At 42.9% G+C, this 21,525-nt stretch overlaps 1 protein-coding gene across 1 annotated transcript in view; it reads left to right on the top strand.

The window, feature by feature from the left end:
* The window catches only part of LOC309555305 (hexokinase-2), a 73,437-nt gene extending 52,983 nt beyond the window's left edge, over nucleotides 1-20,454 (top strand). The window contains exons 9-18 of the mRNA XM_082257221.1: nucleotides 196-429; nucleotides 1,474-1,778; nucleotides 2,774-2,922; nucleotides 4,242-4,361; nucleotides 6,473-6,568; nucleotides 13,303-13,402; nucleotides 14,327-14,510; nucleotides 15,615-15,770; nucleotides 18,093-18,326; nucleotides 19,873-20,454. Coding sequence (XP_082113347.1) covers nucleotides 196-429; nucleotides 1,474-1,778; nucleotides 2,774-2,922; nucleotides 4,242-4,361; nucleotides 6,473-6,568; nucleotides 13,303-13,402; nucleotides 14,327-14,510; nucleotides 15,615-15,770; nucleotides 18,093-18,326; nucleotides 19,873-20,017 — 1,723 coding nt within the window. The 3' untranslated portion in view covers nucleotides 20,018-20,454. The remainder of the gene's footprint in view (nucleotides 1-195; nucleotides 430-1,473; nucleotides 1,779-2,773; nucleotides 2,923-4,241; nucleotides 4,362-6,472; nucleotides 6,569-13,302; nucleotides 13,403-14,326; nucleotides 14,511-15,614; nucleotides 15,771-18,092; nucleotides 18,327-19,872) is intronic.
* The last annotated feature ends 1,071 nt before the right edge of the window (nucleotides 20,455-21,525 follow it).

Here is a 21,525-nt window from a genome sequence, read left to right as displayed (position 1 = left end):
GTTAGTAATGAAACGTTAAACCTTTTCACAAACATAAAACTTTTATACATTTCTAGTCCTTTCACTCTATTTTAAAAGTGCTTCCAGCATTAGGCTAATTGCCATTGAAGTATAGCGGAACATTCTATTCTGTGTTTGCCGTTGTTCTCCAGATTTAGTATGGACTTTCACAATTGTCTCCTTCTGCTTTTACAGAGATAAAGAAGGGATCAAAACAGCACATGCAATCCTGAGCAAACTGGGACTGGAACCTTCACATGAGGATTGTGTAGCAACCCACCGAATTTGCCAAATTGTGTCTAGCAGATCGGCCAATTTATGTGCAGCCACACTTTCTGCAGTCCTAAGGCGTATTCGGGAGAACAAGGGTGTGGAACGGCTGAGATCAACTGTGGGTGTGGATGGATCTGTGTACAAAAATCATCCTCAGTAAGTGTGAAGACATCTCAAAGCTAGATACATACTGGTGGAGTGTAAGCGTGGAGAGATGACTAAGCTAGGTATATACCAGTGCAATATGTGTGAATGCAAAGGCTTAAATATGTAGAAAGGCAACAGACATTATGGGATGACACACTGGTCTTGGCCAGGGGGAATATAGTTGACAGCCAGCCCTGGGGGTGAGTGATGAAGTATCATTTAGATGTCACTATTTTATTCATGTCATAATTTATAGCTGGTAAAGTGAGGCCATTGTGAACTGATCCTGCAAGCTTAGTCAGTTCCAGCCCTCTGTAGATTGCAATAGGTTTTATACCCACTGCATACATCAGATAAACTCATTTCGTTTTTACATCTGTTTTTAGGAAATATCTGTGTGTGGCTGATTTATAATGGTTCTCCAAGGCCATTCATTTAAGGGGATGTTTGCATTCCTTAAGAGCCCATTCAGACTAGCGCGACTTGTCAGGCAACTTGTCAGCCTGACAAGTCGCGGTAGGTCGCGGTCCATTGAGTAGTACAGTACCCGTTCTAATAGTCGCTCCGACTTAGAAAAAGGGTCCTGTACTACTTTGGGGCGACCTGGGAGCGACTTGCATAGACTTCCATTATGTGAAGTCTCTGCAAGTCGCGCCGAAGTCGCGGTGCACAGCGGTGCACGCGACTTCACAGGTGGCCCCCCAAAGTTGGATCGCCTCAGTGTGAACTGGCTCTAAACATTACATATAATTTGCTGTTTGGAGTTAGTATAGATTCTACGTAATTCCCGTCTCTAGTTTTCTTTATACCCAAGTTACAATGTAAAGCATTTTAGGTCTTCTATTGGTGGTATTTTCTAATGGTTTATGATTTCCACTGATAGTGAGCTGGTCTTTTTTTTAAATCATTTGGTTAAAGTTTTAGACATACTTTATCATTTTTAGGTGATTTGCTTTTTATTTTTAAAAATTCAATAATGAGCATGGAGCAGTTAGTAAACGTTTCATAGTGCACACCAGGCTAAGTCTGCATTCTTATTGTTACTATCTGCAGTTTTGCCCGGCTGCTTCAGAAGACTGTCCGCCGACTTGTGCCTGACTGCGATGTCCGATTCATCCGTTCGGAGGATGGCAGTGGTAAAGGAGCGGCCATGGTGACAGCTGTAGCACACCGATTGGCTGACCAGCGTCACGAGCGTGAGAAGACTCTTGAATCTCTGAACCTGAGCACTAAGCAGCTTCTAGAGGTCAAGAGACTCATGAGAGTGGAAATGGATAGAGGCCTGAAAAAGGCAAGTCATGAAGAAGCCACAGTGAAGATGCTGCCCACATATGTGCGCTCTACCCCCGATGGAACAGGTAAGGGTTTCCACTAATATGAAAGTGTACGTTAACTGTAGATCAAACATTTGATATATTTCAGCTTACCAGTTCTTAGATACGATGGCTGCATTTGTTTTTTCTTTTTTTTGCTTTTGTTTCAGTTTTGCTCGGTAATTGGGAATTACATACGTCCTGTCCTAGTGTGGCTAAAATCCTTTCTCCACTATATCAATAGAGAAGTCATGGTTTTCTCCTAGTTTGCTCTCCTAGTTTGGACTACAAACAAGTCCTTCTTTCTTAATCTCCATTACATGGGTAATATTTATAGTGTAGAGAAAATAGCCTGCAAGGGAAGATAACATTCTTTGTGATTTTGATTTAGTTTCAACTTAAGGCTCCTTTCACACCTGCTGACCGATTGGGTCCACCTGTCTGTTTTTCAGGACACGTTCAGACCACCCATTGTTCTCTCTGGTGCTGCAGATGTCAGCGGATGTCAGCGGACATGCGTTTGCTGACACCCGCCGGCATCTAATCCGATCCAGTCTGCTAAAAACAGACAGATGGGGATCCATCCGTTCCCCATCAATCCGGCAGATCAGATTGGATGACAGTCAGATGGAAATGGGCAGGCAGTCCGATTCCATCCCACCGCCCCATAGAGAACAGCGGGCTGTCACCCGCCTGCCTGAGAGATCCCCACCCCTGAGTAGGCGGATCCACTTGACGGATTCTGCTCCGTCTGAAAGGGGCCTAAGTCAGTCTTTCCCAAACTCCATTCTCATGAAATCAATTTTGTAGCCTGAGATGTCATTATTTTTTTACACAGAACTCTAATGATCAGTGATTGCTTTAACCTTTATTTTAATGGCATTGGCCATTGTGGTGAATATAAATATATCAAATAAGAAGTCAGTCAGGATTTTTGGCCAGTTCTTTATCATGAAGTGATTTAAATTGCTCAATACACAGCAAAACAATAGCCAATGTGGCATGTGAGATGTAATGATGTGATGTTCCGTTTTGTCCAGAGAGGGGTGACTTCCTGGCATTGGATCTCGGGGGCACTAATTTCCGGGTACTCCTGGTGCGTGTTCGGAATGGAATGAGACGTGGAGTGGAAATGCACAACAAGATCTACACCATTCCCCAGGATGCCATGCAGGGGACCGGAGAGGAGGTGAGATTTATATAAATGGTGGGTTTTAAATGAAAACCCCCTAGGCAACATGTGGGACTTTAGAGGGAACAATGGATTATATATATATATGAATATCCAATAGTGTTATTCTAAAATATTTTATTGAAAACTAAACATATATACTGATTATTGATAATTATGCTTGGAAAAGGATATCATATCTTGTTACGGCCATACACAAAGATGGCTCATTCATTACATTAAAAGGATACATAATACAAACACAGTGTTCCTAAAGGAGTGGTACATAATATAAATGGTGGGAACTCTTTGTCCAGCTCTGTGGTTGGTTGAAAAATTGTTCAAATGTATTCAAAGCTGAACAGAAATGAAAGACTCAAAATATTGTAGCTCTGTATTATTCATTGATACATAATTAAATGTACTTTTAATGCAAGTATCAGAATTTGTCCTGGTATCAGCCTCTAACATTCCCAAGTACAGTAGAGCCCAAGCTGCCCATAGAAGGATTGGAATTTAACCAGTTCAGTGGGGACAAGACACATTTTAAACAATAAACCAAAATAAAGTGCAGCCCTCAAAGAATGGGTAAAGATACTCAAAAGAATAAGTAGTTAAAATAAACCAATTCATATGGTGATGAATGCAAAAATATAATGAAGAAACTATATATTAATGCTAGTGCTGAATAAGGTGCAATAATAATATGACATATAGTGCACAAACAGGTTAAAAGGTGCTACTGTGCACTATATGTTATCATTTTATTAATGCGCCTTATTCAGCACTAGCACTTTAATACACATTTTTCATCATATTTTTGAATGTATAATTTGATGTATTTAACTCTATTATTTTGAGTATCTTTACCCATTGTTTGAGCACTGCACTTTAGTTTGGTTTATTTTACATAAGATTGGTGTGTCACCTTTTTGTGCAAGCTGCTATTCCTCTTGGAGCTCTCGCTTGTATATTCTTACATTTGAAATGTTGATCCATGTATGGCTATTCCTGCTCAACAGAAGTTGATTTAACAATTGACTTCTGTTGAATGAGAATGTTGGAAAACGTTTGTCGATCAGCGGCTGCAGCTGCTGATCTGTGTATTTTGACAGTGAAGGAGTTCTGTTATCAGAATACAATGGCACAGCGAGGAAGATTCTTCCATCCATCTCACTTGTGTGGCTGGGGGAATCCATTCTTTTTATCCAATCAGCCTGCAGACCGATTTAATTGATTAACTGCAGACCATTCCCGACAGTAGTGTTGTAGAAGTGTGTATATTAATGCTATGAGAACTTATGATATCACACTGACAAACCTGAAATTCTTTGCAGCTGTTTGATCATATTGTGCACTGCATTGCCGACTTCCTGGAATACATGGGCATGAAAGGAGTGTCACTACCACTTGGGTTCACCTTCTCTTTTCCTTGCCATCAGAACAGCCTGGATGAGGTAACTATCATTAACTCTTATTCTTATTATTCTTCATCATGTAAACATTTATCTTTATTCATTTACTGGTTCTTCTTTATGAAATCAGCAGGGAAAAGCAAAAAAAGGTTTAGCTGGTTGTCACTGATGTGTAAAAGGTTGAGGAAGATAAAGGATCCTCCCCAGGAAAACAGATCAACTAAGAGCACCAATGAGATCGATTATAAATTTGATAACTTTATTAGGCACTTATGCCTGTGTAAAAAATAGAATATACGTGAAAAGATGTGGCATAGATAAGTCAGTGCCACATCAGATCACATAAGTCAGTCAATGAACAAATTAATAAATTAGCAAAGCCCAATAACTAGAAAGGATCATAAGCAGATCCAATAGTCTATAATGCAAAAACCTAGGGTGTGTTCCCATATAAGGCCATTAGATTAGGTAAAATAAATGTATATTCCCTTTAGGTATGAATCTAACAGGTGACTGTTGATCAGGCACAATGAATCTGAAAAAGGTTAAGGAAGATAAAGGATCCTCCCCAGGAAAACAGATCAACTAAGGGCACCAATGAGATGTGCCACATCTTTTCACGTATATTCTATTTTGTACACAGGCATAAGGCATAAGTGCCTAATAAAATTATCACATTTATAATCGATCTCATTGGTGCCCTTAGTTGATCTGTTTTCCTGGGGAGGATCCTTAATCTTCCTCAACCTTTTTCAGATTCATTGTGCCTGATCAACGGTCACCTGTTAGGGAATATACATTTATTTTATCTAATCTAATGGCCTTATATGGGAACACACCCTAGGTTTTTGCATGGTTGTCTCTGATGGTTCTTGATGAACTGGCTGAGATTTACTTACTGGGTGTCTCCGGTGCCCCCTCCTCCCCAGCATTCTTCATTTAAAAGATCAAAAGAGCCGAATGGCAAATTGTTGGCTGAACAGCAGCTGCATTTAGTCAGATGCAGCCACTGTTCAGGGATTCAGACAGCTGCTGAGACTGTCTGTCAACGTTAAAGCCACAGCAGGAGATTCATCCATTCATGCTGCATAACATGAATTGATTTTTTTCTGTTAAGCCCCCAGACTGAACAAAAAATCTAACAGTTGTATGACCAGCTTTATATAAAGCGGATACATACACAGAAAACAACTGCAATGTCTATACACATTATATTACTAAAAGTATTGGGACACCTGCCTTTACATGCACATGAGCTTTAATGGCATCCCAGTCTTAGTCCGTTGGGTTCAATATTGAGTTGGCCCACCCTTTGCAGCTATAACAGCTTCAACTCTTCTGTGAAGGCTGTCCACAAGGTTTAGGAGTGTGTCTATGGGAATATTGCCATTGTTCCAGAAGTACATTTGTGAGGTCAGGCACTGATGTGGACGAGAAGGCCTGGCTCGCAGTCTCTGCTCTAATTCATCCCAAATGTGTTCTATCGGGTTGAGGTCAGGACTCTGTGCAAGCCAGTCAGGTTCCTCCACCCCTAACTTGCTCATCCATGTCTTTTTGGCCCTTGCTTTGTACACTGGTCCAAATCATTTGGTGGAGGGGGGATTATGGTTTGTGTCTGTTTTAGGGGTTGGGCTTGGCCCCTTATTTTCAGTGGTGGGAACACTTAAGGTGTCAGCATACCCCAATTTCATGCTCCCAACTTTGTAGGAACAGTTTGGGGATGGCCTTTCCTGTTCCAACATGACTGCCCACCAGTGCATTACTAGCTTCTGCTTTAAAATGGAAAACCCATCGAGCTACAAACCAGTGCTGAACAGTGGGGTTACCTTGCCAAGACCTCTGCCGATCATCTGTTCCTCATTAATGAAAAACAGTTTTGGGCTGCTGGAGGGCTAACAAAATTTGCATAGTTTTTGTTTTTTAAACAACATATCCTTAAAAATCAGTCACATTCAGTCAGTTTTCAAGTGCAATAAAGTCAGGAAAACTTCAAGCACTCCTGCAGCCTCTGAGCTGCTTTTCCATTCACAGAGATTTGCTGATCAGCAGGCTTTGATCAAGATAACCCACAGAGAACATTATTGAATACTCAATGAACGCCTAGGAAATACCTATGCCACTATCATTCCTACATCGTCTCTCTTTCTCCACAGGGCATTCTTCTAAAGTGGACAAAAGGTTTCAATGCATCTGGTTGTGAAGGAGAAGATGTTGTGAATCTCTTGAAAGAAGCTATCCACAGAAGAGAAGTGAGTACAGACTATTTTGTACATCCAGACAAGCTTTTTTAATAAGCAGAGGGCATTAGCTATAGTGACCAATCAGGAATTACCTGTCACTTGTCCCACTAGAGTAACCTGAAATCTAAAGCTGGCCATACACTGATTGAAATTCGGGTTCAGCAGGCCAAATTTCAATCAGTGTGTTGCTGACCTTGCACAATAGAGGTGGATCATTTGATCAACTTCTGTCGAAGGGACATATTGGAAAATGTATCTCGATTAGCAGCGGCAGCCACTTACTGGCTGGTCCTGCTGTCAGAATACAATTTCTCAGTTGAGGGGATTCCTCCAATCACCTCATTTTTATTGATGAAGGAATCTGTTAAATAGAAAGAGAACTAACCAGCTTCTTTGCATCGGGATGGGGGTACCTGGTTTTGACAGGTACCCGCACCCACTTCCGGTCATATTGCCATGGCCCTCTCCCCTCCATTACCCTCAGCCTGTGTCTGTGGGATCATTCACATCACATCATTCATGCACGGCTTAACTGAAGATGCTGGTGACTGGACCCGAAGCCCATTTAAGAATTGGCTGGAATGAGGACAACGCTGGATCCCTGGACAGGTAAGTGTCCTTATATTAAAAGTCATCAGCTATAGTATTTGTAGCTGCTGACTTTTAATTTTTCTGGGGGAGACTGGAGCTCCTCTTTAATTCTATGTGTTGATGCCCTTTGCTGTTTGCATTGCATTACTGATAAGACATGCTGTACGTTATTTAGGATGGTTGTAATGTCAAAAGTATATTTTCTGCCCTGAAGTAATTGCAGTGAACACTGCACAATGGTGAAATTATTTATGCTACTTTGTGTCCATCAAAGCACTGCTGAGCGCTAACAGACATATACAGCCTGGGGCAGGGTTTGCCTACCTAGTATGCTCTCTTTGGGGGTGGGCATCTAATGCACAAGGAAGGACAAGGCTGGGGGGGGGGGGCTGTACTGGCCAAGGATCTTTCCTTTGTGTTAGAACCTATATCCAATTAGAAGATGTGGAGCAATAAGGAAGGCCAACACTGCAGGCCCAGTATAGGCTGGGAATTGTTTAGCAGCTTTTTGTGCTAACAAATTATGCTAAAGCCCAACTGAACTGAGCTTAAATGAGCCAAAAGAATTCCATATTCATACTCATAGGCAGGGCATAGATGATGCGAATTTCGAATTTCTTTCCTGAAACCCATTGCTGCAGATAAGAAAAATGATTGATTCCCCCATCAACAAAGTTAGTGTTGATGTGAGAATCTCTCCCTATAGGAAGGGGGGCGCAAGATCGGGGAGCCGTCCTTGCTGGGAGAACACAGTGATTATTGCTAGCGGCTAAAGCCACTGGCCATAATCGCATGCTAGAAATCCAGCATGCTGGTTGTATCCAAGCCGATCAATGGATTGACTTGGGTACAATCAGCCTGCCCATACATGGATGGAATCTCAGCCGGTCCCTTCTGCAATGGTCGAGATTTGAACCATCAATGGCTGGCTTTACAGTTTTAATGCTTTAGAAAGTAGCCACAGCCTGAGTGGAATAGTCTGTCCCTGCAACCATGCTGCAGAGAAAGGATTTTGCTCACTGTATGGAAGCAGTGGTCTCTCTTTAGGGGTCCACTAAGAGGCAGACGTCTCCAATCAGCATGGAAAACGAGTTTAGCTGATTGTATGCCCCCTACCGGGTCAGACCTGTACAGAGAGAACACTGCTTCCACAAAGAGAGCGAGGAACCTTCTCCATTGTATACCTGCAATTGTAAAAGTGACTGAGAGTTGCCACATGTATTTCCAGCTTTCTAAACAGCTAACTCACTAAAATAAACATGCATTCCCTGTGTAACTGATAGTTTATCTTAATACTGAGACAGTGACACTAGTGGCTAATCTAGCATTTCACAGCAGTGAGGATCTTATCATTAGATCTGATTAGAAGCTGATTCTGTATGTAAGTTTTGCTGGTGTAGCACCCTCCTTGGTAGGTGCTAGAGAGAGAGTATAGTTTTAGCTCTGTCTGCCTATCAGAGGAGCAGCAGGAAAATCTATATTGCTCTGTGCTTAACAGAGAGCAGGATCTGTGAGTTAGGTCTGCTCAATGTGCTCAGTGTGTGATTCATCTCGTCTAGGGGAGTGTTTCCCACTGGTCCAATAGGGAGGCATATTGGACAGTGGAGAAAACCTGACCAATGGGTACACAGGCTTTGATACAGCCCCAGTGATTTGCACAGATTGCTGTCTCGGTGCATTGTGGGGTGTGGTATAATTGCCAGGAGCACATGTGCTCGGGATCTTTGGCTGGTGAGCAGAGTCCCGGAAGGAGGGTGGCGGCTGCCTCCTCTTCTGCAGGCAGTCGGCCTGGTGAGCCAGAATGAAGGAGCTGAACCCAGAGGTCCAGTAGAGCTAACTAGAGGGGTTGAGACACTGGAGAACCTGAAAAAAAACAGTATTGTGAGTACAGGGGGTCGTGTCTAAGGGCCTGACCGGGAAGGAGGCCACCCCGGAGTAGAGTAGTCAGAGGAGGGTGTCAGCTGGCGGAGTGAAAGGGGGTGCTAGGTGAGTACCCTAAAGATAGGTGCTAAGCATAGGCGTGCGCAGCCTATTGCATTAGGGTGTGCACCCCAAAGCTCAAACACACATGCGTGTGTATATATATATATATATATATTTATATATATATATATATACACACACATACACACACTATATATATATATATATATATATATATATATATATATATATATACACACACACACACACACACACACACACACACACATAAACACTTGTCAAAAGTATTGGGACACTAAAAGGTTTTTGCACTTAAGTTAAATTGTATGGCAAATATCTGTAGAGGGGTTCCACCATCACTGCTAAGTTTTGAAAAAGATGTATGCCTTATTTTCCTTTTGATGTGTATTACAGGTGAAATTACATGTGAGGCACTGATATGGACTGATAGGCAGCACTAATAGGCGCTTGTTCTCAGCACTGACTGGCACTGATGAGGCTGCACTGATGGGTACTGATAGGTGGCACTGATAGGCAGCACTTATTGGCAGCACTGATGGGCACTAATAGGCATCACTGATAGGCGGCATTGGTGGGCACTGATTGGTGGCACTGATAGGAAGCACTGATAGGCACTGTTAGATGTGTCTGATGGGCACTGATGAGGCGGCACTGGTGGGCACTGATAGGTGGCACTGATGAGGCGGCACTGCTGGGCACTGATAGGCACTATTAGGTGACACTGATGGGCACTGATGAAGTGGCACTGGTGGGCACTGATAGGTGGCACTGGTGGGCACTGATAGGTGGCACTACTGGGCACTGATAGGTGGCACTACTGGACACCACTTATGGACACTAACAGGGGAGAGGGGGAGTCTCACATTCAGCAGACAGTGAGACTTGCAAGAGCTGCTCAGTGTGTGTGCAGTGGCGTACCTAGAGAATTTGGCACCCGGGGCGGATCCTATATCTGGCACCCCCCCCCCCCCAACTTTAAAATGTAAGCACCCACAAAAATTTGTAATGTTTTCAGGAATATTTATTGCACAAAATTCACAGCCCCCCCCCCCCAATCACAGTGCCCCTTGCAGTCTGCCCCCTGTCTCTCTAATCACAGTTCCCCCTTTTGCACTCTCTGCCTCCCCTGCACAGTCCTACCTTCAGCATAAATAGATAGCTAATATTATTAGCAATGTGTTTACAGGAGATGGTCAGAGACTACAGACATGATAAAGGAGATGGTCAGAGACTGCAAACGTGATACAGGAGATGGTCAGAGACTACAGACATGATAAAGGAGATGGTCAGAGACTGCAGACGTGATACAGGAGATGGTCAGAGACTGCAGACATGATACAGTAGATGGTCAGAGACTGCAGACATGATACAGTAGATGGTCAGAGACTGCAGACGTGATACAGGAGATGGTCAGAGACTACAGACATGATAAAGGAGATGGTCAGAGACTGCAGACGTGATACAGGAGATGGTCAGAGACTGCAGACATGATACAGTAGATGGTCAGAGACTGCAGACGTGATACAGGAGATGGTCAGAGACTACAGACATGATAAAGGAGATGGTCAGAGACTGCAGACGTGATACATGAGATGGTCAGAGACTGTAGACATGGTACAGGAGATGGTCAGAGACTGCAGACATGATACATGAGATGGTCAGAGACTGTAGACATGATACAGGAGATGGTCAGAGACTGCAGACGTGATACAGGAGATGGTCAGAGACTGTAGACATGGTACAGGAGATGGTCAGAGACTGCAGATGTGATACAGGAGATGGTCAGAGACTGTAGACATGGTACAGGAGATGGTCAGAGACTGTAGACATGGTACAGGAGATGGTCAGAGACTGCAGACGTGATACATGAGATGGTCAGAGACTGTAGACATGATACAGGAGATGGTCAGAGACTGCAGACGTGATACAGGAGATGGTCAGAGACTGTAGACATGGTACAGGAGATGGTCAGAGACTGCAGATGTGATACAGGAGATGGTCAGAGACTGTAGACATGGTACAGGAGATGGTCAGAGACTGCAGACATGATACAGGAGATGGTCAGAGACTGAGGACATGATACAGGAGATGGTCAGAGACTGAGGACATGATACAGGAGATGGTCAGAGACTGAGGACATGATAGAAGATAGAAGAGCACTAGGGGGGCCGGAGAGCACAGGGCAAGCAGAGAGCACTGGAGGAGCTGAAGGGCACGGTGGGGGGGGGGGGCTGGAGAGAATAAAGAGGGGATTTGGAAAGCATTGTAGGGGGGTTGGAAGGCGCGGGGGGGGGAGCACTGGGGGGGGGGCGAGCACGGAAAACCAGGAGGGTGGAGAGCACTGGGAGGGACAGCGAGCACTTGGGGGGCGGGCAGGGAAAACCAGGGGGGTGGAGAGCACTTGGGGGGCGGCAGGGAAAACCAGGGGGGTGGAGAGCACTTGGGGGGCGGCAGGGAAAACCAGGGGGGTGGAGAGCACTGGGTGGGGGACAGGGAGCACTTAGGGGGCGGGCAAGGAAAACCAGGGGGTGGAGAGCACTGGGGGGGACAGGGAGCACTTGGGGGGAGGGAGATGAAAAGCACTGTGGGGGGCTGAAGAGCATGGGGGGTGCTAAAGAACAGGGGGGTCTAGTGCCTTTGGGGGGGGCTAAGAGCAGAGGGGGGGATTACGAGCACCGGGGGGCTAGCAAAAGAAGTTGTATAGGAGGGGGATGGGGCAGCTGCATATAGATGAATTGATCTTTCCCTATTCTTCCTGCAGGAGGGAGAGGAGGACAATCAGTTATTCAGCAGCTGCAGAAAGAATAGGGAAAGATGAATCCCTCTATATGCAGCTTCCCCACCCCCCTCCTATCCAGCACACACACTTGAGCAATGGGAACGCACTCACCTTCTTCCCGCCGAGGCTCCGCCCCCTTCTTCCCGCCGAGGCTCCGCCCCTCCCCGCGAGGCTCCGCCCCCTTCTTCCCATCCCGGCTCCGCCCCCCGCTAGCAGCACGGACTGAAGGAGCTGCCACTGCAGCTGCCTTCACCCTGCGATGTGGGATCTCAGAGAACGCCGGCTGACACCCCACATTGGTACCCCACTGTGTGTATGACACTGTCATGTCATGTAGCTGCTTTCAGGGAGAAAGCCCAGCTGTAAAAAAAAGCGGTGATGTCGGGGGTGGGCGGGATCAAGCAGCTGTCAAACACCAGCCAATGATTGGGCTGCTTAAGAAAGGGGCGGAGCCACATAAACGAAGCGGCCGCCCAGACCCCATCCTATTGGCTGGTGTTTGATAGCTGTTCGGTCCCGCCCACCCCCGACATCACCCCTGAGTTTTGACAGCTCGTCTTTCTCCCTGCAAGCATTAACATTACCTAACAGTGTCACACACACACTGAGCGGCTCTGACAAGCCTCACTATCTGCTGGAGCCAACAGCACAGCCGCCTCTCCACCAAGTATCTCACTACCCTCAGTGGCAGAGATGGAGAAGCCGGCCCAACACTAACAGACACAGGGTGATTAGGGTGTGCCCAGGCACACCCGGCACACCCCGTGCGCACGCCTATGGTGCTAAGCAAGCTGTCTATTAAGGAACTTTACCTCAGATTCATCTAGTGGCAAGGTGAAACTGCGGCCTAGCTGCATCCTCAGATAGAAGTCCTCAGCATTGTGAATAGTTCAAGTTCTGGAGTATCCCACTCTTCCCTTCTCCCATCCCCATATAAAATGAAACAACAAAAACAACAACCCATAGACTGTTCATTGACTGAGCCAGAAAGTAAAGTGCTCATTTTCTGCATGCAGTTGCTACCGGTAACCCAGAGGGACCCGAAAAGGTGAGAAATTCAGCAGCCATCAAGGGGGCAGTGCTACACTGGCAAACACAAACTATCTGAATTTCTGATCTGAGACTCTTCAATATGGGCAGCATGTTTTAGTTTATACAAAGTGAAAGGATTGCTCCATTTTTCAGGGGGAAAGTGTTGTAGCCCTTTAATTTAAAAACTGTAAAGTAAAGCTGCAGATTTTCATCACAAATGCCGCTACGCCTTTACCTAATAACCACATTTTTTATAAACTTACTGGCATTTTATCCTCATTGGTCCTTCAATAAAAAAATAATGTATACTTCAAATAATAGTAGTCATTCAAATCCCTGACTAGTTTTTACATTAGTCTTCCTCTGCTCTCCACAGGAGTTTGACTTGGATGTAGTAGCTGTTGTGAACGACACAGTGGGCACCATGATGACATGTGGCTATGAAGACCCATATTGTGAAATGGGACTGATTGTCGGTAAGTTGTAAATCTACATTTATGACTATAAAAGCCATCTGGAAGAAGAACTGTGGTTGTAACAGACAGAACCAATTATTGTGCTGGGAATGCTCTAGTGAACACATCCAGTTGTATCAGTCATAATATTGTAATAGTTTCCATTTGGATATTAAATCGAAATTAAATCTGACAACAAAACAGGGCACTATAGGGGATACTTAAAGAGCCACTGTCACCAGATCAAATCTTTCCATAAGATTATATGTGTATTTAACACATTTTATGCATTGTAAAAGCTTCCCTTGTGCAGACATTCAAAAGCCCCGAAACTGTTGCTGGATGCCACTATCTTTGATATGATGTCTGCAGCCCCAGCAGACTCCAAACTGTCATTCAAGTGACATTCTATAGCAGTGATGGCAAACCTTGGCACCCCAGATGTTTTGGTACTGCATTTCCCATGATGCTCATGTGCTCTGCAGTGTAGTTGAGCATCATGGGAAATATAGTTCCAAAACATCTGGGGTGCCAAGGTTTGCCATCACTTCTCTATAGTATATTCCTCTGTGCGTTTCCCCTGACAATTATATAGTGGATTATGTGGGGAGGTTAAAGCGAGGCTAAACATGCATTTCCTTTAATGGTCCCCATCCCCCTCATCCACCGGCATCTTCTGCTGGGTGCCACCCTTCATTGGCTGGCGCGGGATCACTCCACTCCTGCACAGATGTCAATCATCATTTAAAATACTTTTTTCTGCCATTTCAAGTTGTTGACAGGGTCTCTTTAAACTTGTGGCTTCTACTCCCCGCAAATAGGAAGTTTCAGTAATAGAGATTAGTAATAGGGGTATAATTTTTTCCTGAAAAACTCATGATCCTGTGTAATCAGTTTGTCAATTTATAACATTATTTAAATAATGATTTTCTTTGTGTATGTCAGGTACTGGCAGTAATGCCTGTTACATGGAAGAGATGAGGAACGTGGATCTAGTGGAGGGAGTAGAAGGTAGAATGTGCGTCAATATGGAGTGGGGAGCATTCGGTGATAATGATTGTCTGGAAGATTTCCGTACAGAGTTTGACAAGGCGGTGGATGAGCTGTCTCTTAACCCTGGAAAGCAGAGGTATGTCTCCTTTGGACACCAAAATCAAACAGAAAACAAATGTAATTGTATCTAGCTGTTATGGAAGCACTGAAGAATCCAGTATGAAATTTCTGAGATTGCACTGGCGATATTTTTTGGCCAAATTGTCATGTATGCATGTCTGATGTGTCATCCTGTATCTGCAGAGAGGGTGGATTATAGAGTAAACTTCTGTACTGGGCTTATTATCTCTAGCTTTGTCTCTTGCATGCCATTTACTGTTGATTTTGTTCTACCATGACAGATACAAAGGATATACTGTAAGTCACAAACATATTACATACCCACCTACAGGACTTTTCTAAAATGTACTCGAGTATTTGTCATTCTAATTTTGTTACATGGCTGCAGCCCCTTGTCCGTGTTTAAAGACAAATAGAAATTAATTTGATATATGGTGAATAATTAAAGTGTATCTCTGGGCAAAAAAAACAAAACCAAGAAAAAAACAAAGAACATTACAAGTACAGAAAAAAATGTGTTTATCCTGCCAGAAATCCAGTGAGCTCCTAATTTTCCTTAAGGGGCCGATGCACTAAAACCCTCCATATAGCCCTTTCAACTCTGCCCCTGTCCACATGCAGGTCTTGATTACTTTCAATCAAAACAATGCTACTGCCTTGATTCCCAAGAGCCTAACTGCCCACAGCGTATGTAGGGAAAGGCTTTTGAGAGATGTAGTTCTGGGGAGCATTCCTTCATAATCGGAGCTGACAGGCGGGCATGCTTATGTCAGTAGGAATCAACCTAGGGCACCTTGCTTATTCCTCCTGCCAGCAGCTACCCCTGCAAGAATTTTGCTTTGACATTATATGTTATACATACAAAACAATCAGTGACTCTGTGTTTTGTAAACCCTTTCTGTGTACTAACCTATAATAAAAGCAGAGCAGCTGTCACTACTCCCTATTACTGATGTTCTATCATTCTATATTTTGAAACAAGCAACAAAGATATATAACTGCTTTGGTTGTAATAGGCCACACAGAGACTACCTTTTCTCCATGCTTCACCATGGCATACTGTTCTTCATGATGGTGATGAAGGTCAGAGCAAAATTAATACATTTCTTTTTCATTTCAGGTTTGAAAAGATGATCAGTGGCATGTACCTTGGGGAGATAGTCAGGAATATTTTGATAGACTTTACCAAACGTGGACTCCTGTTCCGTGGAAAGATCTCTGAAAGGCTCAAGACAAGGGGAATTTTTGAAACAAAATTTCTGTCTCAGATTGAGAGGTAAGTGCATGGGAAGACATTTTACTCATTACATTTGTCTCTTCCACCACATTGTAGAATGACCCTATAACGAGAGTTCCATTTAAATTTCTACTAATTACACATTCTTTTACTTAACCACTTTGTCTCTGGAAGGATTTGCCCCCTTTCTGACCAGGCCCTATTTTGCGGTTCAGCACTGCATTATTTTAATGGACGATTGCGCGGTCATACGACGCTGTACCCAAACAAAATTTACGTCCTTTTCTCCCCACACATAAAGCTTTCTTTTGGTGGTATCTGATCACCTGTGCGATTTTTAATTTTTGAGCTATAAACAAAAAAAGAGCGGCAATTTTTATATAAAAAAAAAAAAAAAAACAATATTTTTCACATTCTGCTATATGACCTTCCCAAAAAAAAAGAAAAAAAATTTAAAAATCAAAATTTTTTTAACATTTTAGGCTAATTTGTTTTGTGCTACATATTTTTGGTACAAAAAAAAATCGCAATAAGCATATTTTGATTGGTTTGCGCAAAGGTTATCGCGTTTACGAACTACAGGAAAGATTTATGTAATTTTTATTGTTTTTTTTTTTACTAGTAATGGTGGCGATCTGCGATTTTTTGCGAGACTACGACATTATGGCGGACAGATCGGACCCCTAACTGACGTTTTTGACACTTTTGGGGGGGACCAGTGACATTACTACAGTAATCAGTGCTAAAAATATGCACTGTTACTGTAATAATGACACTGGCAGGGAAGGGGTTAATACTGTGGGTTAAATGTATGCCTCATGCTTACTGATGTGTGGGGAGGGGGGTTCTGTGACAGACACAGAGATCGCAGTTTCAGCTATGCTGAATCTGCTGATCTCTTCCTGTATGTCACTGAGAAGATCTTATGTAAACAAAGCAGGCGGGCCTTCTCACCATTTCCCTGACGATCGCAGGGGGGCAGTGGCAATTGGAGCCACTCCTCCCCCAGCCGGAATCCCATGCGTGCCGCCAGAATCACTATCAGTGATAGTTGAACATGGAAGGAGGAAATCAACAAAAATGTATTAAACAGATTCAAAATCACTCAACCCTGCCATACAGCAGAAATAACCCTGTTGAAAACCTCTTTCTAACATTTTATCAAAAGTAGAGATTTTTAACTGCTCACAATTCTAAGTGTGGAAGCCATCTACTTCATACGAGGTGTTCGTGCATAGTGTAGTCCAGCTCTGCTCTGTAAGAGTACCAACACTTGCACCTATAGAAAAATAAACAGATCACCAGAATGTTACTTAAAGCGGAGTTCCGGCCACAGAAAAAAAATTTCAATGAACATACCCCCAGTACAGTCAGGGCTAGTGCATTCCACAATGGCTAGCCTCTGATCTGTTCCGGTTCGCACTTACCTTTTAGAAGAAATACTTACTTTTATAATTTCTTCTCCAGCGCTGCCATCTCAGGTGTGGGCAGCTTGAAGCCAGCGCGATCCTCTTCCGCGTCCTCTTCCGTCCCAAGATGCACTGCGCCGGCACCGCCGGCACTTCCGGGTCTGCAGCGTCATCCCTGCACAGCTTCTGGGCATGCCCAGAAGCTGTTTAGCAAGGTATGACGCTCCTGCACCGGAACTGACGTCGGGGCTGGTGCAGGCGCATTGATTCCTGGGAGCGATGACGTTCAGCTCCCAGGAGTCATTGCACGGCCGGGCCGTGCAGCCGAGGGAGGAAGTGGAAGGAAGGTGAGTATTTTTTTTCTGCAATTACAAGGTGAGTAAAAAAAAAAAAATCCTAACTACCCATTTCTTTTTCAGGTGAGCTATAGCAAGCGGATGGCCCAAAATCGACTATGTTGATTTTGTGTCCGGAACTCCGCTTTAAGCCATCCTTAACATGAACTAGTTAACAGCAGTGTTGAAATATAGGCATGTTCATTCTCTCTTTGGACAAAGTGGGAATCATGACATGACCATTCTTGACCCCATCCAAATCAGAGAATGCTGTAGAGCTCTGCAGACCTGAAACTCTCATCATTTTTCTGTGCCATATTGATTTATATGAAATGAGTCCATGCACACTGGGCTTAAAAACACCCCAGTTCTTTTGGCAGATAAAAAAGGGTCATATAGTGTGTTATTGTACAGGCGTTTAGGAGCGTTTCGTGTTTTTTCTGCCAAAAAACTGCTCCCAGAAAAACAAGTGCATGGTCACATAGGACAACATTGAGCTGTTTCTACAGGCAAAACGCTAAACTCCTCTAGAAGCAGTGTTTTTTTGAGCCAGTGTGCATGGACCCCAAGGGGATTAAAAGTCTTTTACCTAACTAGTTTTTGTCTTCTCTTGCCAGTGACCGTTTGGCATTGCTGCAGGTGCGCTCTATTCTTCAGCACCTCGGATTGAACAGCACATGTGATGACAGTATCATTGTAAAGGAGGTGTGCACAGTCGTAGCCCGGAGAGCGGCACAGCTATGTGGAGCTGGGGTGGCTGCTGTGGTTGACAAGATTAGGGAAAACCGTGGACTGGAGAACCTAAAGGTCACAGTGGGAGTGGATGGAACTCTGTATAAGCTTCACCCACAGTAAGTCCTATGAAACTTACATTTGAAAAACCAAGGCATTTTGGCAAATTAGATTGAGCCATCTCCATAAATTGTCATTTTAAATAACATTTTTCAGGCAAACCAGTTTTTTATGTCTCCATAACATTTTTGGACCTATTGTGAGTAAACTAGCAGACACAGTCTTCTGTAATATAGTGATTTATGGTAGGTGTGGTAGCTGTATCCATTTTTTCTTATACTGCCTGCAGTAACATATTAGTCAAAGGTGCAGCTAAAGATGTGTTTGGCTAAACTAACCATCCAGGTGCTTCAAGCAGCCCAACCATCCCGCCACTGGTAAAATAACATCATGTGATGCCTAGCATTTATAAAGTGATGGTATATGTCTTAGCTGGTGGTCTTAAGGTAAAAAAGGATTGGTCTTCAATCCAGTGTTTCTCAACCTTTTTCAGTCAAGGCACCCTTTAAAATTATGGAAAATCTCGAGGCACCCTCCAAAATTATAGACAGTTTTAAGGCGCCCCATTCTAAAATGTAAAAACTATTCTAATAGTTTTACATAGTGCAGCAACATCTATACACATAGGACACTCAATGTTAGAGGTGATTTATTCTTCCAAAGCAAATACACTTTTGGAAACTGGTACTGAATAGTATTCCAATATTTCTCTTCTCCCTCAGATTTTCTACACTTAGCTAATAAGACAAATCTGATGGAGAGAGGCAAGGGAGGTTCAAACAAGCATGATATGCAGGCAACTGACATCCTTCTTATCAACTGATGATGTCATTATTTGTTAGGAGGTTGGTAGGTAGAAGGTTGTAATGGTGTACAATGAAAACCTGTGGCTTTGTGTATAAAAGGCAGGTTTCATCCACCCCCTGGCTTGTATACAATCTTTGGGCAATTTGTAGGCACTTTGCCAAGGCACACCTGAAGAAACCTCAAGGCACCCCAGGGTGCCTGGGCTACCTGGATGAAAAAGGCTGCTTTAAACAACTGAGGTATCCATCCTTGTGCATAGGGCTGAAACTATGTCTAATGGGGCCCCAGAAAAATCAATAATCTTTCCTGCTTTTCTATTGTCCAGGTTAATTCCTCTAGCAATACAGAATACATAAATGCTTTCGTATCAATTGTATATTTGTTTCCAAATATATATATATATATATATATGTGTGTATGTGTGTGTGTGTGTGTGTGTGTATATATATATATATATATATATATATATATATATATAATTTAATTTAAGCAAATGCTTTTGTCATCTGCATAATTCACTTGATAATTAGATATACCTGCGCTTCTTGTGTTTCTGGGCCCCAGAAGGGTTGCATTTCCTGCTATGGCTATAGTTGTACCTTTTGCTTGTACACAGTTAGTCTCACAAACTCTATTGCTCATTTTAAATAAACAATTATGCATTAACAGTCCAATAAGTTTCAGCCCTCATGTGTAATGATATGCACTCCAACAGATCTCTATGGGGTTTACACAAATGTGTATTCTTTGCTACTGCACTATTCATTGGTGTAATACTTTTCTAAAATTTCTTTGCAGCTTTTCCACCATCATGCACCAAACTGTGAAAGAACTGTCTCCAAAGTGCCAGGTGACCTTCATGCAGTCTGAAGATGGCAGTGGAAAGGGAGCAGCACTCATCACAGCCGTGGCATGCAGGATCCGGGAGGCAGGCCAACGCTAGGGCAGAGGAGACCTATGATTCGACTGTTGCATTCCTGTACAAAGACTTGTTACAGACTCCTTACACCACCACAAAACGTTAGAGATTCCACATCACATAGACTCCACTGGACTGGGCGATTAGTGAAATTCTTGGACACCTATGCCACCAAGGATATGGAATATGTAGTTGACCAGACTTGTTCCAGTGAAATATATATTGTACATAGGTCATATATTTTTCCACTTTTTGTAGGATAGATCAGTGGAAATAGCATAGGCAATCCAGTGTTACAGAACACTGAGTTCCATGCTTTGCTGCTAGTTGTTGCTAAATATTCATTTTTTGCTTTAAACTCATGGCCCAAGAAACTGTAGTGCGATAAAGCCAATGTCAGTTTTTTTTTTTAATTGTAGAGAGTGACAGATCTGCTTACACATACCTGGGCATACATAATACCATTTACCCTAAAATAACCCAAACAATTCCTAATAGTGGGCCAATCCTAAATTGTTAAATCAAGTTTATTTATATAATTGCTGGTAGCAATGGCTGAATTGACCAGTATTAGTTTGAACTCACAATAAGATTTTGATTAGTTTTACCAATAACCAAATAATAAGAATTTTTTTAGAGCCTAACTGGTGAGATTGAAATTGGCAAGACTAATATACACCGGTTGGTAAAATTTGGTCAAAAGCTGTGTGTGGCTGGCATTGTTCTGGAATTGTTCTGGATTATTTGATGCTTTTAAAATTCAGATCTCCCAGATGGCAGGTAGGGATTATTTAATGCACATAATAGTGCCAATGTTAGCCCTGCACATTGCTCTTATTAAGTGACAGAGGATTTTGCCAGTACTTAGTGGAGTTTAAAGTTAATTTACTAAACAAAATTCACAAGGATAAATTACATTGTGCTCCTTGTAGTGAATTGATGAGAAATGTTTTGAAGCATATATTGTTCCTTTATTAGTTGGCGTTAATTGAAATCCAAGTTAAAATGTACTTTTAATTAATTTGTCCTCACAAAGACAGATTTCATTACCACCAAGCAATCTCACAGTATACAAAAAATGGGTGACCTGGAAATTACGACACTGCTTTTTTGTATAAAGAAATCACTTTTAGTTTTCAGTGATGAAAACAGGAACTTTGTTCCCATTAAAGACACATTTCTGGTAGCACAGTGTGAAGAATCTAGTGCCCTTTAGCTCCATTGTCTGTTTCCTCAGGTATCAACACATAGAAAGGGAAATACAGACATAGGGGGACAGCACAATCAAAATTAAAGATGCAGTCACACTATAAAATGTCTAAAAGCAGAATTTCTGAAATGTAATTTAATATTTTAACTTTAAGAAAGTCAAATTTAATGTATATTTTTAAAAGGAAAAATACCAGATGAGTAATTTTGGCATTTCAATACAGTCTTTTCAGTTACTATTTGCATAGTTTAAAAATGTACCTAATATGCTGCACAGCACTTAGTGAATGCCACTATACAGTCACATGGAGGGTTTTCCAATC

Source organism: Pelophylax lessonae (genome assembly GCF_965119305.1).
Source record: "Pelophylax lessonae genome assembly, chromosome: 4".
Taxonomy (NCBI): domain Eukaryota; kingdom Metazoa; phylum Chordata; class Amphibia; order Anura; family Ranidae; genus Pelophylax; species Pelophylax lessonae.
This window is presented reverse-complemented; position numbering and strand designations above follow the sequence as displayed.